This window comes from Phaethon lepturus, unplaced genomic scaffold (assembly GCF_000687285.1).
Source record: "Phaethon lepturus isolate BGI_N335 unplaced genomic scaffold, ASM68728v1 scaffold484, whole genome shotgun sequence".
Lineage (NCBI taxonomy): Eukaryota > Metazoa > Chordata > Aves > Phaethontiformes > Phaethontidae > Phaethon > Phaethon lepturus.
This window is the reverse complement of record NW_010533708.1, coordinates 375-19,109: the sequence shown is the minus strand read 5'-3', so window position 1 is coordinate 19,109 and position 18,735 is coordinate 375. Positions and strand designations below refer to the sequence as shown.

The window sequence follows — 18,735 nt, the reverse complement described above, 5'->3', positions numbered from 1 at the left end:
TCTTTCCCTTTTCCCATCTTTCTTAATCTCCCTCCATCTCCCTCAATGTCTCTGACTCAGTGGTTTGATACCAGGATTCCTAAAAGATTACATAATGGTCTAGAAGAGGAGAATGAATGGCAAATAACCCATCAGAGTTAATTCATTTGTGCAGAAGATGATTTACTGTGAGCCATGGAATTGCTGAACTGGGATCCACCAGCATCACAGAACTATTACTTTCACTTTCAAAGTCTGGACGCAATTCTTTAAACTCATCTTGGATAGCAAAAATGGCTATGTAAGAATAGCATAGGTATAAAACTTTAAAACATTCTTTTACTTTCTTCACTACTCTTCTAGAGTAGAAGAACAAATTATAAAATATGAATCCTGTTTTATGAATTTATAAAAGGCACTTAGTGATAAACTTGTTTTACAAAATGGGGGGTAGTATAGGAAAGTATATATAAAGTAGTATAGGAAGAAAAAAGAAAAATCAATCTTAAACTTTCCAAACTTGGCTTCTGATTTTTTTTTTTTTGGAAGGCTTTGAGTGCTTACTGTCTCTTTTGGCTGTGATCACTTGTACATTTCCTAGTAAGAGCTTTGTGATTTAGCAGTGTCTTCAGGCATGAAAAGGATGGTACAAAGTTGCTTCAGAAAGCATTTTACCATGTCATAGAAGTCAGTAAGACAATTTTTTATCATTTAATAGTCAGTATGTTTTATTTTCAAAGCAGAAGTTAGGGTTAAGTACAACATGAACCACCTTCTTTCTTCCTCTTACTTAAAGCAATCTTTAAAGACCAAATTCATAGTCTTTGTTACGTATTTCATCATAGCTGCTTATAAGTAGCTTTGTATCACCTTGGTCTTTAGAGCAGCATTTAAATACCTAGAACAGAATGAAAACAAATGCAAAAGTCTGTATTTATTCTACTAACATACTTGGAATTGAATGTTAAGAGAGAGAAATATTTCCTTCCTATGTCTTAAAACCAGAGGATACAGTGAATCAGAACAGCATAAGCAGCTGCTTGTGTCCTCACAGTAAGTGCATGCCAATATCAGTAGAAGAAAAAAGTTTTAACTTTGTAGAGTGGATTGGCACACCCATTCTACTGCTAATTCTTGTTACTTCATGCCATTGTAAAAGTGAAAGACTGTGTGGGTGGGGAAGAGTTTGTTTTTTCTTTAGAGTCCTATCTTAAAGCTTCCTGTTTTGTGGGTGACAACATTATGTATGGTAAGTTTCTCAAAAACATGTCTTAAAAAGAAACTTGTTAAAGTGTTCAATTATATTTGTCCTAATGGTTGTTCTCTTCTCATTTTAACATCCTTTGCAAAGATTGTAAGGTAGAATAATTAATCCCCTTTGAACAAATATCTGTAAGACATCTAAGGGAGCTGTAAATGAACATAGAACAAAACAACTTTGGAAAAATAATTAAGATAAGCCTGCTTGTGTTGGAAACAAAAGGGATGTTAAACAAAACCTTAGAAAACCAGCATCAAGTTTTTAGGTGTTTGGATATTGAGTATTTTTTTTTACATTTCACTTATTTATTGGTAGAAAAACACGTGACATGGTTCAGTGGACTACAACAAATTATGTTGTTCCCTTCTTAAGCAGTCAGACAGAAAACCTACTTCCTCCTTAGTAATATATCTGTTTACTGATGTTGATGTTCCATAGTGTAGAAGTTATGTATATTTAATTTTTGCAAACTATGAAAAAATGTCAACAAACAGCTACCCAGCCTTTGTAGTCAACGCCTCATTTAGGGGAGGACGAGGAGTGGTGGCATAGGTTGGTTGTTTTGGAGTGGGGTTTTTTGAACCTTAATCTACTATAAATTCTCATTGTCCTAAACTAGCAGCTGAGGATTTCCATGGTGCAGGAGCTCTTCAGTAGTGTAAATGAACATTGGCTATTAAAATCTTTTATTCTATTCTGTTCCAAATTTTATTGCAATTTTTTAATTTCAAGAATGACTTGATTAATGGACGCAGGTCTTGTTTTCATCTTTGCTTTTCAGTTTAACGTGTTTAATGGGGGGCGGGCGTTAGAGTGTTTTTTGTGCCACAGCTATAGATTTACGATGAAGTTGAATTACACTGCAGTTCTAGGAAGATCAGGTACTATACAAGAGGATATGGGGTCTTACTGACAATTGCCATCTAAATACTATAGCAGCTTTTTCTATTGACTCACTTTTTTTGTGGTCTGCAGCAGTCGAAGAATCTGCCTACAAAACAGGAGATTCTAGTCTTGCCTAATTAAACAGTTGAATAGGTATTGAAGAAGCTATGGCAGTATGAATGAATCTTCTAGAATTGTTTGTAATCTACTCTTGTCATTGGATAGCATTCTTGGTTGATAAAGAAATTCTTGGAAAAAAAATAGGAAGAAAGTGGTGATAGTTCTCTCTGCAAAAGTCATCTTTTTAACCCTTCCTTATTGTGATAAAATAATACAAAAAACTGAAGTAGGAAGAGAATGGTAAAGTAAATTGACAAATGAAGAATATTAAGAACAAAAGAAATAGTTCTGGGGATGTGGCGGATAGAACAAAGTAATATACAGACTGGTCTGTCTGGCTGTATCTAGGATACAGAATGCTGGTAAATCTATGAGTATATTCAGAGAAATATTATGAAGAAACCAGAGGGCTTTTTCTTTCATTTTTGGCAGATGATCACTGTGAATGCTTCATTGTTCCCCAGTTCTATTACTAATTCTTTGATAGCAGTTGGAAGCGATGGTCTTCAAGAAAGAGACAGAATGGTTCGAGCGTGTATAGCCATTATCTGTGAACTAGGTAAGATAACTGAACGCTAATCAAGAAAAATTTTGACATGGTTGTCATCAGTTTTCTAAGATTCTCTTCTGTGCATTTGTATTAAATAGATTGCATTTAAATAATTAAGGATATTTGTTTAATAATGAATTAGATGTTAAATGTTCTTAATGTCAGTTTCATGGATTTTAGTCACTAGTTTGATATAATACTAAATCACTTCAATTTGAAGTCAAAATCTCTTAAGTATCTGAACATCTTAGGTGCTGTTCTTTCCTTTAAGACTTGCTAATTTTTAATTTAACTTTTAAAAAGTTTTCCTCCTGCAGTTGATGTTTTTAAAACTAATGGATTGGAAGTAGGGAGAATTCCATATATGAGATGCTGACAAATGTACAAGAATTTGGAGAATTACAAAACGCCTTCCTTGAAAAATTTTTACAGTGGGTACTGTGGTTAGCTGGCTTCTGGAAGTCAGTATTTGTGTCCATGTAAAGACTATCTGGACAGTGGTTTATACTAACTCCCCATACTTGTATGTGGGTGCTGTTTTTTAAATTTTTTTAAAAGATCAATCAATGAGAAATAACTTCAGCAGTGTTTTAAAGTTTCAGATTTCTGTTGTAAAGAAACAAACCACCTGTTACTCTTTTATATTCTAGTGTAAATATTTTATCCATTTCAGTCTAGAGAAGCACAAAACCTTTTGCGGGAAAATCCAGAAACTACTGTAAATTATTTCCAACTACTTGTTGGAAATAAGTTAGGAAATTGCTGCACAGTGGTGACTGACTGACCAGTATTTTTGTTCATGATAAATTAATCCAAAATCTCAATTCATTCCTCATGTCAGTCAGTTCCATTAAAAGCTTTCATGTGCCTCAGCAGTGTTTAGGAAGAAAGATACATGTACTAAGGAGACAACATGTTTGTCATATTGGAAGCCATGAAATGTTCTTTCCTATCACTGGCCAAAGTGACGTGTTTTTCTTTGTTTAGCCCTTCAGAATCCTGAGGTGGTGGCTCTTCGGGGTGGTTTAAGTACCATCTTGAAAAATGTGATTGATTGTCAGCTAAGCCGAATAAATGAGGCTTTGATAACGACAGTTTTGCACCTCATTAATCATCCCAAGACCCGACAGTATGTGCGAGCAGATGTAGAATTAGAGGTGGGTTCAGTTTTACTTGTTTAGTGACAAACATTTTCGTTGCAATAGAATATTTAATTTCTAATTTTCATCTCAGATATCACCCTCTGTGTTAGTGCAAAATGTTTAATACAACATTTTAGGCTAAGAGCATAATGATTTATAAAGCAGGAATAACATGACAGATTGGAGTGGGACTGAAGAAGGGGCAAGACCCATTTAACTGTATTATCACGTGAAAGTAATTCATGTCTTTCTTTTGTTTAGCGAATTTTGGCTCCTTACACAGATTTTCACTACAGGCATAATCCAGACACAGCAGAAGGACAACTCAAGTAAGTGTTAGTTCTGCTACTTGCGCTACCAGTTGTGTTCATAGTATTGGAATTAAACTGTTTCTCTTTCCAAAGTGAAAATAAAAGCAGTGAGCTTATACTAAACTACTTGAAGTTGAATACAGTAGATTAGAATGCAACTTCCTAAAATACTGTAAGCATTTAAGATTTAAAAGAGCTTGTTAAGCTTGGAGAAGAGAAGGTTGGTGGACACCCCCATGCCCTGAATAGCAGCCTTTCTAATACTTGTGAAGATATTATCCAGAAGGCATAGCTAGGGCCCTTCATGGTGACTGGTGGGGAGGAGAAGAAGCAACAGAGAGAAACTGAAACAAGTAGTTTTTGTGAGGCCAGTCAAGTTTTGGACTAGGCTGTGCGGAAAGGTCCTGCAGCCTTCATCCTTGGAATTTCAAGACCCAGCTGGATAAAGCCTTAAGTATAACCTGGTCTGGCCTCATAGCTAACAACTTCTTTGTACAGGAGTTCAGACTAGAGACCTTGTGAGATTGCTTCCAACTTGAATTACTCAGTTTTTTAAAATTCTAAAATGGCATTAGGTGCTTAGTTCTGGGTAACTGAATAAGGTCCAAATCTTTGGGTCCCTGCTGTAGACTCATTGTCAGTGGAGGTGCAGAGGTGCAAACATACAGACGTTTACTTTGTGATGTCCTTGTACCATGGAAACTCCCCTGAAAAAGGAAAAATAACAATAATTAAAAATCCTAATCTTTGTGTGTGTGTCTACACATTGCATAAACTCATATTCACACACATATATGCATACATACTCTGGATTTTGTACCCCATCTCAAATCTCAGTTAACTACTTTTTACTTGGTATGTTAGTAGCACTGTTTGTTGTATAGTAATTTACTGTCTTGTGACATATTGTGACCCGGGCTTGTTGCAGGTGGGTTGGACTAGATGACCTTTAAAGGTCATTTCCAACCCAATCTATTCTATGATTCTATGATTTGTTTTTTTTGATGACAGGGAGGACAGAGAAGCACGGTTCCTAGCTAGTAAAATGGGAATAGTGGCAGCATTTCGATCGTGGGCAGGTAAGATTTTTTTGGTTTTTTGTTTGTTTGAAGTTGGATGATTGGAAGGGGAATTTTACTTTCTAGTGTGAGAAAGTGGTTTATTTAAATACAGAGTAAGTCATTTGATGCATCTAATTTCTATGAATTTCTGTCTTCCTACAATGGCACTAAGGTATGTTTTGATACTGCTAAATTGGAGGCCACATACATAGTTTTCTTTGACTGACTATACTGACAGGACACACCTTGCCCTTGCACCTTCTATCCCATACAGAATACCTTCATAAGTTGTATCATGATGGTACTTCTTGACATTTGGTGGGTGAGAGGATGTCAAAAATAATATTGTATCATAAGAATTTGCCTTTGAGATGGTTCTGCCACTGTAAACAAGAGATCTTTTGTCTCTGTGAGATACCAACGGAATAGTTCCATTAGCACCTGCTTTTAGCAGGTGCTATAGCTGAAGAGAAATTGCAGATGGACATAGTGTTGGATTTTTCATGTAGAAGACATTTCTAAATCGAAAAGCAGATTTTTGCATTTTAAAAAATATTTTCTTGGCAATATTACAATATCTAACGTGAAGATACTGCTTCAGGGACTGCTCATTCTAGTAGTCAAGACAGTGTTTTGCAAATAAACTATATCAGTTGATAATACCATTTACCAAAATTTTTGGTAGGATTTTTACAGACTATACTTAAGAAAGATTCAGACTTTATAGAAAGGCTTGTTCGTTGTAAGACTAGTTGCTTTATTTTTGAATGTTCTGAAAACGAGCAGTAGGCTTAATTTAATATCCAGGTATCCTTCAAAAGTTTCTCATATGTGTTCTCACTAGTCTGTGGAGGAAGCTTGGCAAGTTTGTGACAACTTTGAAACTCCTAGGAAGCAATTTCTGATAGGAATGTTGCTGCATCTTCCTGAACTTGGAGGCGTAGAACTAATAGCATATGCCTGAAAGGTCAAGTGACTGAAGATACAATTATCTTCAATGTTACTTCTCATGGCATATTCTGGTACATGTTCTTCCTTTCTAGTATTACTTGTTAAGTCTCCAACTTAACATCTTAAAAGCTTTCAGTACAGAAATGTCCTTAGAGTGTCAGTCTTCCCAAAGGACATGGAGCTAAACCAGGCTTGGTTTTGGTTTGGCTTTTTTTTTTGGTTTGGGGTTTTTGTTTGTTGTTTTTTTTTTTCCTGTCTGTACTATCTACTATGTTCTACTATTCTGCTCTCCCTATGTTCCAGACTGTGTTATTCTTCAGAGCTGGTGGTTACTATGTCCTTTATCTGTAAGTGCAAGTCATGTTCTTAAAGATAAAATTGGGGCATCCAGCAATGACTGCATGCACCCAAATCTATTCCTGCATTGCAATTGGGATATGGCCACTATATGCTCTTGCCAAAAATAGTCCTCTGAGGTGCACTGTGGAACATATTTAAATGCCTTTAGTGTGTCTGTGGCCACACGTGCTTCTCTTTGTGACACGGAAGTTTTGAAATTGAGGACTTCCTCAAAGTTCGAATAAGAACATGTCATTTAAATTTAAAGTTTGTGTCATGTCAAGTTAAATTTGTATTAGTAAAAATAAGTAGATGAGTAGGTGACTTTTTTTAATCTTTTGGTAATTTCTAAAGAATGAAGGCTTGGGTTTATTTATAATACGTAAGAGAAAAAGGTGTGTAAACCTGGATTCTTTTTGTTACTTAAAGTTGCATTTTGGAGAAACTTGTTTTCTGTTTAGCACATTTCTGTAAGTTTTATTTTATTCTGTGAAGTATGAAGAGAAATGGTCAAGGAAATGTCAGTGTCTTTGCAGCCACATTTTTCATGAAGAGACTGTATATAAATTGAGGCTGAAAATCATTGTAAGCTTCACGTGGTATTCTGTAATTAGAAACAATTTGAAGGCTTTCCCTATTAATATTGAAATATTAAACTGAGTAAAAATACAGTGTAAGAGGAGCAAATTCTGAGATTTTATGCAAATTTAAACCTGCTGTGTTAAAACTTCAGGAGATGAGCAGTGGTCATTTGGGAAAAGATGGTTTAAAAAGGTGCACAGAGAATGTTATTCCACATCTGTTTAAACTTGCTGTTTAGAATTCACCTGAGATTAAAAACTGAATAATTTGTTAGGTTAAAATACAGCTTTTGATGGAGAAACTGCTCACAGTTGTGCCAAGATGATGCAAATCTTTCAGGTTTCGTTTGCATTCTTTATTGACAGTTTTGTCTTCTCTATCTGCCACTTATTCCGTGTAAATGTTGTTTTTGCAGATAATTTGAAAGTATTGTTCACAGTAGGAGGGGCAAAAGTAGCTACAGTTTTTAATGAGGAAGCAAAGTTTTGTGATTGGAAAGTTTTGCTAAATATTACTGATCGGAAAGGAGATGAGATTATAAAACTGAAAATTATTACTAATTTTTATCATCTGTGCTTGCACTCAAACTGGAAATCAAATTTAATAATATGTCTAATGCTTTTTTGTTTGGTGAGGGAATATTATTATGTATTTAATGTTTTCTAGGTATTATTAGCCTGTGCAAACCTGGAAATTCTGGGATTCAGTCTCTTATTGGGGTACTCTGTATACCAAATATGGAAATACGGGTAGGTGGTGAATAATTAGTACTGATGTAGGAGTAATATTGATGTGTTAGTTAATACATTCTTAGCATTTTAACAATTTAGTAGTTTAAACACACTCGTTACAAGACCACTACCGTAGAGTTTTTGACCCTCAAGTTCAAGTCTGTATTTCCATTGTGCCTTGTATGCCTGAGAGGAGGGAATGAAAGAGAGAAAAGTATGTAAATTTGTTTTTTTACTCTGTACACAAATCAAAGTAAGTTTGCAGTAGCTGCATTTACAAGTTTAAAGCATAATAATCAGAGCTGAATCTAAGATAAATATGTTCCTTCCCAATTACCTGTTAAAGCAGGAAGTTGATGGTGGCAGCAGTAACTGTTCTAAAAATCTGTAATCCAAGTAGTCTGAGCTTCTGTGGATGTCATAGTGACAATAAAACACTGCTCTAAAGTAAACAAGCCCATTCCCATCTTCTCCGTATTATTTCAGTTTATGAAAATAAACATGTTATCAAAAAAGGAAACATTGAAACAAAGACAACAATTTTAGCACTCTACAGAAATATCAACTTCAATATTAATAGTGAACAAAAGGACAATTTTTCTAAATCTGTAAAATTAATGTTGTGATGTTTTGGGTTGGTTTTTTTGTAGCGAGGTCTGCTTGAAGTTCTCTATGATATATTTCGCCTTCCTCTCCCTGTCATTGCAGAAGAATTTATTGAGGCACTTCTCAGTGTAGGTAGGTATTAAGAACCAGTTCATATAAGAATTCTGTCTATTAAGCTCTTCTACAAATTTGAGGCCTTCATTGTTTGTTCTGTATTGTAAATTACACTAACTGTTTCATCACTGAACTCGTTAGGTGCTCTGAAGTCCTTTTTAAAATCCATTGTCTTTTAGTGTTGTAAGTTTGATAAAAGAGGAGCAATGGAGCATTTACAGAAAAAACTGTGTAAACTCAATACTACAAATTAGACTTCTTTTAAGTGTGAGAAGCATATTGGTAATCTAGAAGTGTTGGTGAATGTTCCAGTAAAGTTAATAAAAAGAGTCTTTTCTATATACTGTCTATCTGCTGTCTATCTCTACTGCATTTTAGCAGACTTTTACTTTTCCTCGAGCAAGTGTATGATTTTTCATGTCTTTCTATTTAGCAGAGTTAATATTTATCTTTAGAATTATTCCTTTGTAAACCCAAGAGTATCCTCTGCTTTGTCTCACAATGAAAAAGTATGAGCCAAAAGGAGCAAGTTTCAGCCTTCATTGTTCCAGCGATTCTCTTCTCTAAGCTCTGTTTATAAATGTTGATTTATATCATGCAGTTGATTATAAAAGCTTAATCCTTATTCCACATTTATAAGCAAATAAGTCATTCTTTGTTGCAAACCTGCTACTTTGTGATACTGATGTACATTTTAAAATTTTAGGTATTATGTTTTCCATTAAACAAGATTAATGTGTTTATTAGTTGGAGATGTTATTATTTTGGTTGATACCTAGATACAATCTTTATCCTAATCTTAAAGTTAGCCTTGCTTTGTTCAGGAGTGTGGATTAGATAACTTGTTAAAGATCCATTCTGACAAAATTTTCTATGATTTGAAACCTGAAATAACATTTGTTTGCAAGAACTATTACTTACCCACTGACAACCATTAAAATAGCACTATTAAATCCAGTGTTATAATCACCATTGTCCATATTTTCTTGTTCTAGATCCAAGCAGATTTCAGGATTGCTGGAGACTTTCTGATGGCTTTGTAGCTGCTGAAGCTAAAACTATATTACCCCATCGAGCCAGGTCAAGGTGAGTCTTTAATGAACTAAACCCTTGGCTTTTGTATTCTGTTGTTCACAAAATATTTGTTGTTTTCTTGCAGACACAATGAGAAATGAATTTTGTAAACTGTTTCAATACTTTGTTCTCTTTAGGCCTGATCTCATGGATAATTACTTGGCTTTAGTGCTTTCAGCTTTTATTACCAATGGACTTCTAGAGGTAACTAATGACTTTAAACTTGAACAGATGCTTGTTACTTTTTCCCTATATACATTAAAATAAGATGTTATACATTTAATGTTGTAATAATTTTTTAAATTTTTGAAGGGTCTGGTTGAAGTGATCACAAGTAGTGATGACCATGTATCTGTTAGAGCAACTATTCTTTTAGGAGAACTTTTACACATGGTAAGTAAAACCTTTTGCTGAGAATAAGTAGTATTAATAGCTAGTTGTAAATAGATATTTCATAGCTTTTAATTTATGTTGCAAACTTGGAGTGTCTAATTTTCATCAGAATAATGGGTTAATTCGCATTACATGTTTTGGCATTTTGCATTAAAAACAGTATGTATCAATAGGAAGGCTGTTCGGAATGTATTGGAAGTGCTGGGGCTTCTGCTTCAAGGATCATCCTCAGCACTCAAACTCTCACCAACATACTTCCTTGCCTCAGCAGCCAGTTGTATTTTTAAGCTCAAGTCCTGCAAACTCACCCATCAGTTACTGTGATTGTGAAAAGGACTATTGCTAATTATTGCTTTTTTAGGATGATTGTAGCCCTCTGGCAGTGTGTTTAGCTTTCTGCTTCACAGGCTAGGCAGGTTAAACTTTTTTTTTTTCATGTTCAGCTTGATATGGCCAGGGCACTTGATATCATTCATTCAGGCAACTCCAGTTCAGTGGAGTGCTCTTTCAACACTGCTATGGGTAGCCCCTGCTACAGAGAAGCTGAAGGGACCTTGCTTCATTCAACTTCCCTCCACCTGACATATCTTCTACAGTAGCTCCTCTTTCATAACCTAAACTATTTTCGTATAGAGATGATATTATTGTTTTCATAATATACTCCAGTGCTCCCTTTCAGCCTCCTGAGGAGCTGTTAGTCATATGTGAAGTGATATGATTTACCTTTCGTGTAAAACAGTTCTGTTATTTTTCACATCCTTTCTTGATGGCAAAAATAGCATATGGAGCAGAGCATTTTTGGACCAGTTTTCTTGTGGTTTTTTAATCTTTTTTCCAAGATGGTAAGATTGTGAACTACAACTTGTCTTAGAAAAATATGAATATGAGTTATCAGACATTGTCTACATCTTCAGACTATCGACTCATTTCAGTGGTGCTTAATGCTCCAAAAAACAAGATTACAATCCAGATACAGGATTGCTTATTACTGCAGCGACTTACAACATCTCATCAGCATGGGTCACAACCACAACAAATATGTCCTTTAGTCTCTTCTGTGACTTTTTTCTTCAAACAGCTGGTGGAATTTCTTGAGTATTCAGTCAGCCATGTACTTTTAAAAAGAGGAATCTGTAATAATGTATGCTATTTTTCTGGTTTCTGGAATACTTTTGAATGGGAGTGACTGTTACTGACATTTGAGTATGCTGCAAAGCATAGGTATTTTTTGTTTTCTGAGGAGATGATTCATTAGTCAGAGATGACTTTATCAAAATGCTGAATAAATATTTGTGCTTTAATTTCATTTTAATAGAGCGAAGTAGTTTCTTTATCTTCATTATTCTTTAGTTTTCCAAAAATACTTGCAAAACTATCTGTGTTTTCCAAAATCAAGGCAATTAAATGTCTAGTGACTGAGAGAGTTATGTTAGTTCATCAGCTTTTGGGGGGCGATGGACGGAAACATGGGTGGTCAAAAGTTTTTAACGGAAATAATCAGCTTAAATTGTATTTCTGATTTTGGATTGTTTTAGTACTTTTCTGCACGTGGCATAATGATATCTGACACTTTGCATGTTTTTGCGTGTTACCACTTAAAAAGCCACCAATGTGAACAATACAGACTAGAAGGCTCTGAAATCTAGAATCATCTTAAGTTACTTTAAGTTGTATTTCAGATTGATTGGTTAGATCAAATATTCAAAACAGTATGTGTAATTATTGTTCTGATTTTATGCAAAAGGTAGTCTTCATCTCATGCATTTGTGAAAGTCTTGTGAAAAGCGGTAGATTCTTCAAATGTTGTAATAAGTTATTCTAACTGGTCTTTTGTTCTTTCCTTAGGCAAACACAATTCTTCCTCATTCTCACAGCCATCACTTGCACTGCTTACCAACGCTGATGAATATGGCAGCATCTTTTGACATCATGAAAGAGAAAAGACTGTAAGAATTTTAAGTCACACCTAAAAGCAAAAATATTTACATCTCCTTTTTTCCCTTACAGTTGAGTGAAAACCTACAAGTTTCCTGGTGGATGAAACCACTGCTGTCTTTAAAAGCAAGTGAATGCATGCATACAGAAATGCTCTGTCACACTTACTAGGGAAATAGTGCATTTTTCCAAAAGTGTGTACAGTAACAATTTAGAAATTCAGAAGGAAAGTTCTGATAGTCGATTTCAGAACATTTTTGCATAGAATGCAAGATTTTTACACAGAATTTTTCTTAAATGAACTGTGAGGCTCTGTTTGACCAAGCAATATCCAAGACCTGTTCTGTGTGTTTGACCTCTCCATTGTTTCACACTTCTTTTTTGGCATTTTGATACAATTAAGCTTTCAAAACTAAAAAGGCCTGTACCAATTTTATTCTTCTGTTATTGTTTATCTATAGCTAACGAAATAGTAATAGAGCAAATCAGTGAGTCATTATCAGCGTGAGGAAGAGCAGAAAATGTGATATTGTTATGGAACTGGTTTATGGTTTGGGTTTTTTAAACCTTTTTTCTCACAAGAAAATGGTTGTTGTAACACTAGTAATTATATTAAAAATTTCTGGTACTTCTGTTCGAAGTCGGCACTGATATTTTTTCAGTTTCTTTCAGTTCCATTTAAGTATAAGAATGCATGAACAGAAATTTTGAATTTAGTGCAGCATTCTGCAGTGGCATGTAGGTAAGCAGTATTAGGGAACTGTTTGTCACTCATAGTGCCCATCAGATGAAGTATATTTACGCATCTGACATGATAAAAAGGTTTATAGAAACTTTTTGTTCCTCTTTGAACTAGAAGTATCTGAATTTTGAGATTAAAAGAAGCCCATAGGTTTTTGAAAATTTTATTTCACTTTTTTGTAGAATTTCTCTGCACATCTACTAATCTTGCAATTTAACCTCTGAAGTGCTTTGCCATAAAATAGTGTCTCCTGGCTACTTCACAGTATTTAAACCTCCAGAGGAGGTATTCTGATAAATGTATGATAACTTCATATTTTGTCTTTCATTGTGTAAATTACAGAACCTTTCTGAACTACTACTGTGAAATGATAAGTGGTGTTTGTAGAGTGCCTCCAAGAAACGTGGTGCTCATGTCAGTAGAAGCTTTTGATATGTAAAAACACAGTTGTTTTTGAAAAAAGGCATATCTGAAACGCCATCACAGGATGTTTCACTTGGTCAAAACTGTGGGAGGAGAGGAAGGACAAAGAACAGGAAGGATACATTTGTGAATTATTTGCAGGTTTTTTACTTTTTGGTGTTTGTGGACATACCTGATAAATTAGTAAGAAATCCCGTTTTTGTTGGACAAAAATGATTTTGTAGAAGTAGTATTTTTTATTTGGGGATCTTGGTTTTGGTCAACACTCCACATTGTTTCATAGTCTGAAAAACTGTAAGCCGCCTGTTACAGACTAAATAGATGTAACATCTAAGTGACCAATTCAAAGTTATTTGTTTGTTTGAAGGTAATATAAAATAAAACCACTTTTGTCCCCTACAGGAATTTTTGTTTAGAGTAGAGAAATGTAGACTTACCTCCTCAATCCTTACATTATTTGCTCAGCAGGTTTTTATTCTGCTACCACTATTTTGTAATTAACTATTTCTGCCCTTGTCAAAAATAATTCCTTTTATTTCCTGTCTTTTCCTGTAAAACTTCTTACCTGTTGTTGCTGAACTGTAGAGATATAAAGAGCAGGAAACATACTACTGATAATCCTGCCACTCTCGGGGTGGAGGGGGAAGAGAATTTACAAGAAATGCTGTTAGTCAAAGTTGAGGCAAGCCCCTTCAGCTCTCAACTTCTGCAGAACGTTGATCTACTGTGACATCTCACAGTACTTTGTCAGCTTTACGGTATCTTCTGTGAACTGCGATAGGCACCACTAATTGTGGAGTAGAAGAAAAGGTATCAGTAAGACTCATTCTTCAGTAATAGAAATTCTACAAGATAATTTTCTGTATAATTTCAATACAAGACTGAAAACTTGTATCAGTAAAATTATTTTTTTTAATTTGCTTCAGAACTGTTGGTCAATTCTTTCTTGAGCTGCGTTTATTTACTTAAGATATAGCAGTAGTGCTTTTTGTTGGGTAACAGTTGCCAAATACTGATTATAGTATTTTTTCTATTAGACGAGCAAGTGCTGCACTCAATTGCTTAAAACGTTTTCATGAGATGAAGAAAAGAGGACCTAAACCTTACAGCCTCCATTTGGATCATATTATTCAAAAAGCAATCTCAACCCACCAAAAGAGGGACCAGTACCGTGTGCAGAAAGACATCTTTATTTTAAAGGTATTACCATTATTGATTTTTTTTCAAAACTGAATTTGACTTGGTATTTTGGAGACTTAGATCCAAACCCCCAAGCTTCATTCTCTCATCTAATGCAGAGCCATTTATGTGATTTCTTTCTAGTATTTTTTTTCATTTAATTTGTCTTGTAGGTACTTGTGGATGCTACAGTGCATTTCTAGAAATTGAGGAGTGAAATTACAATAATTTTTAATGCTTTTTGGGATTGAATGTGATCTCTTACTGTTAGATTCTTAATGCAGTACTATAACCATGCAGTTTATTTTCAAATACAAATTACTGTGGAGCATAACCCTTTTAACGGTTGTTACATAAACAGTAAGTATATCATGTGCCAAAATGGCAAAAAATTATGCAAGGAAATTTACTGTGGTTTTTCATGTCTGTATCGCAGGATACAGAAGAAGCACTTATAATGAATCTTCGAGACAGCCAGGTTCTCAATCATAAAGACAATCTTGACTGGAATTGGAATCTAATAGGGACCATACTAAAGGTGAGCTTAAAAAGGGCATCGTATTATTTTTATGAAATTGTTTGGGAAAAAAATCTCCCATTTCATATGTGAGCATTGAATTTCTAATACTAATTCCATACTATATCCCATAATTTGTTTCATTTCAGAAAATTAGGATCTTATGGGTTTAATCAGTGCTTATATAGGCTCTTTGTGTACTAAGAGTACCTTAAACTATATGCAAAAATACACTACTGTTAAATTCAAAAATTTCTTAATAAGCATGTATTAAATTTTATATAACTTTATTTGTATAGAAATAGATTTTACAGAATTTACTGTAATGACTTAAAAGTTGCTAGTGCTTTAGATGTCAGTCCAAACTACACAGGGTTACTACCTTATTCAATTTTATAGCAGATTTTTTTTTAGTATAACATGAGCTGAAGGTTAAGGCTGGAGGTAGGTTATAGATGGAACTTCAGATGCTTAGATTGAGCCGCATATGAAAACTTCATCAGTATGCAATCTCACTGTATGTTTCAAACCAATATAAATATGCCCATAGCATGAAGTTCATTATAAAATTAATTTCATAGAATTATAGAATAGTTTGGGTTGGAAGGGACCTCTAAAGGCCATCTAGTCCAACCCCCCTGCAATCAGCAGGGGCAGCTTCAACTAGATCAGGTTGCTCAGAGCCCCGTCCAACCTGACGTTGAATGCTTCCAGAGATGAGGCATCTACCACCTCTCTGGGCAACCTGTGCCAGTGTTTCACCATCCTCAGTGTGAAAAATTTCTTCTTTGTATATAGTCTAAATCTGCCTTCTTTTAGTTTAAAACCATGACCCCTTGTCCTATTGCAACAGGCCTTGCTAGAAAGTCTGTCCCCCATGTTTCTGAAAATACTTCTGACAAGGAGGACATTATCTTAAATGTATTTAATGCGCAGCTTTTAAGAGGCTGCCACTTTTTTAAGCAGAAAACTTAACTTTCTTTGAGTATGAAAACTTTCTGAGTACTAAGTATAGTCCTGAAACCAAAATAGTTCCTGTCATTCTGTACATCAAAGCTATCCTTATGTTGTTACCTGCAAGTAACATTTTCTTACTGTCTTCTTTACTGTGTTGTTATAAAGATGGTGAAAGTACAAAAAAGCATTAATGGTGACAATGATAATCAAGATGATATTTTTAAAAAATAAAAGAAACTAAATATTTCTGTGCATTTTTCTCAAGAACTGGTAAACTTGAAAGAGCAAGAATCTGATATAAAGACTTGAATACGTATATGACAGTAGCTTTGCTCCACCAAGTGTCACTGCTTACAGACTATTTACTGCAATTAGTAGATTTACTGCATTACTAGATAGCTATGATTATTAATTGTGGATGGTTTTGGCTTTGATTCAGTATAAAGATATTATCACGAAACTATTTTTCAGAATCCCACTGTTTCTTTAGTCTGTGTAGTACTTTGACAATGGAAGCTTTACATGGTTGACGACTAAGGTGTTCTGGTGGGGTTTTTTTAATCAAAAATTTAGGTCAAACTGTTAGCTTCCCTTCTACCTCAGACCTCCCCAACTATGTTTTCTACTGCCCTGTCAAACAGTTGCCGATGTCTCAAAAGCAGGGACTTCTGTCTTTTAGAATGACAAGTTTCTGTGTTTTCTGGTTTAATCCTAACCACTTCTGTTCCTGTGTTAAACTGCACAACGCTAGTGTAAACTAAGATAACGTTATTGAAGTGGTTCACCTTTAGTCCCCCTCCATCCCTGAGCAGAGTCCAGATTCCACTGTTTGGACTTCACTGTTCCACGTGGCTACTCAAGTCCCGTGTGTTTCTGTCGCAGCCTTTACAGCTGTGGAGCATCAGCTTTCCAGCCACTTCACTACTTGCATCTCACGTGGTCCCTTACTGCCTTTTTTACTTGCTCAGCTTGTTGTCTAAGCTGCCAAAAAGGCAGCAAAAGTGGCAGTGGTCAGGATGGAGGAATTGTTTTTGTCATTGATAGTAGGACTTCATACTTTATGTGGCACTGTGGGTTCAATGTTACTAGCGTAGTCATTTTTACTCATCATTAACTAGTGCACTATATGGCTTAATACTAGTATACCAATTGGAAGTGGAGAACTATATCACTTAGGTAAGAAGGGAAAATGTTTGATGCACTTTTTTCCATCCCTTCCAAGGAGATACTTACTAGTAGCAACAAAAATACGTCTGAAACTATAGAGACAACAGATAGCTGTAAAAACAAAGGAAAATATAATAGGAAGAAAGGGTAGATCCAGAAAAGAACATTATGACTATGTGTTTAAAACATCTTACAAAGTATCAACAGAGGAGTTTAAATACCATCTTAATACGGAATATTCAAGTGACCTGTAACAAAATAATGATTATTTTTAAAACAAATCTGGTTAATAGTGAAAACAACAACACAAAATTATTTCCCTATTATGCATATCAAAATTTGTTTGTTATTTGCAGGGAAGAAACTGAGCAAAATTATTTATTTTTCATTAGCATGTCATAGTTTGCTGTTTTCATTAGAATTGTGGACTTGTACACATAGCATGTGCCTGACATTCCCTTGTCCTCCTGTAGGAAAAAATCGAACAATTTTTGGAGGAGGAATTGTGGGCTTTTCAATAAAGTAAGGGTGTTTTTTTCTAGATAACATAAGATGCAAACAAACCTTACACTTCTAATTATTAGGTAAATTATTAGGTATAGTAGAAATGAGGAAATTTTAGTGACTAATTAAGGACTGATGTACAAGTTTCATATAATGTTATATTTGCTGTTTTTCTAGTGGCCAAATGTAAATCTAAGGAACTATAAAGATGAACAATTGCACAGGTATGTAAAAAAAAAAATTATGTAGACTTCCTTTGAAGAAAGACACTTTAAAAAACTGGTTTTGATACTGCAATAAACCATTCCTTGGATATGTCACATTTCTAAAACTTCATATATGGATAAGCAGCAAAAAATGAAAACTTACATAATTAGGTTGCAGTATTTGCTTTAATGTTTATTTAAATAAATAAGATCTTTAAGCTTTAGTGGTTTCTTTTCTATGCACAGGTACTTTATATATAATTTCCTTAACAAGAATCATACTAGCTTTGCAAACACCAAATATTTGGTGTCTGCAAACATTTATTTAAAATTTCATTTTAAACCTTTAAGTATTATCTCTTTGATATTTCATACATTAGTATTTGATGTCAGCACTTGACAAATTTTGACGGAATAGGTCTACAGTTGTACAGTTACATAGTTGTAGCTTTCATCAAAAACCATGAGGAAGTTATCTCTAGTATCTATTTATGGCAAGGGAAGCATGTGTGATTTGAGGGGAAAAAACAACCAAACAAAAAACAACAACAGAAAGCCACACAAAAAAACCAGTACAGCTCTGGTTCCTTTCATGTCTGTTGGCGTTAAGACATTTTTATTACTTTTGTAGGTATGTAGTAATAGTGTTACTAATTAGTTCCTGGATGTCCCTGTTAATATGCATTTCAGAACTTTGATTTGATTCAATTATTTTGAAGAGTAGTTCTGTGTTTGTAGGCATGGAAAGCAGCTTCTATCTAAAGCTAAAACACATGCTGAAAGGCTCACTCTGCTCCATTTCAAACTTTTGCTAAAAAGTAATCAGGCTACTTTTATATTGTATTCTCAGCATAAATGGTAGTCCCATTGTAATCATAGCTATAATTTAATTGTGCATTTGTAGTTTTCTGGGGTTTTTTCCTTCCCTAAACATTAATTGCTAATCTGTTCCCAGCTGTGACACCTACCCCCACCCCTCTACCTATCTACTTGGGACAGTGCTTGT

General features: G+C 34.6%; 1 protein-coding gene across 1 annotated transcript in view; it reads left to right on the top strand.

Annotated features, from left to right (window-relative positions):
* The window catches only part of LOC104619389 (rapamycin-insensitive companion of mTOR-like), a gene marked incomplete at both ends in the record, with an annotated part of 34,623 nt that extends 16,872 nt beyond the window's left edge, over positions 1-17,751 (top strand). The window contains 13 exons of the mRNA XM_010285258.1: positions 2,678-2,804; positions 3,783-3,952; positions 4,199-4,266; positions 5,260-5,327; positions 7,848-7,930; positions 8,563-8,650; positions 9,628-9,718; positions 9,844-9,910; positions 10,019-10,099; positions 11,945-12,045; positions 14,237-14,399; positions 14,815-14,916; positions 17,701-17,751. Coding sequence (XP_010283560.1) covers positions 2,678-2,804; positions 3,783-3,952; positions 4,199-4,266; positions 5,260-5,327; positions 7,848-7,930; positions 8,563-8,650; positions 9,628-9,718; positions 9,844-9,910; positions 10,019-10,099; positions 11,945-12,045; positions 14,237-14,399; positions 14,815-14,916; positions 17,701-17,751 — 1,260 coding nt within the window. The remainder of the gene's footprint in view (positions 1-2,677; positions 2,805-3,782; positions 3,953-4,198; positions 4,267-5,259; positions 5,328-7,847; positions 7,931-8,562; positions 8,651-9,627; positions 9,719-9,843; positions 9,911-10,018; positions 10,100-11,944; positions 12,046-14,236; positions 14,400-14,814; positions 14,917-17,700) is intronic.
* Between the last annotated feature and the right edge of the window lie 984 nt (positions 17,752-18,735).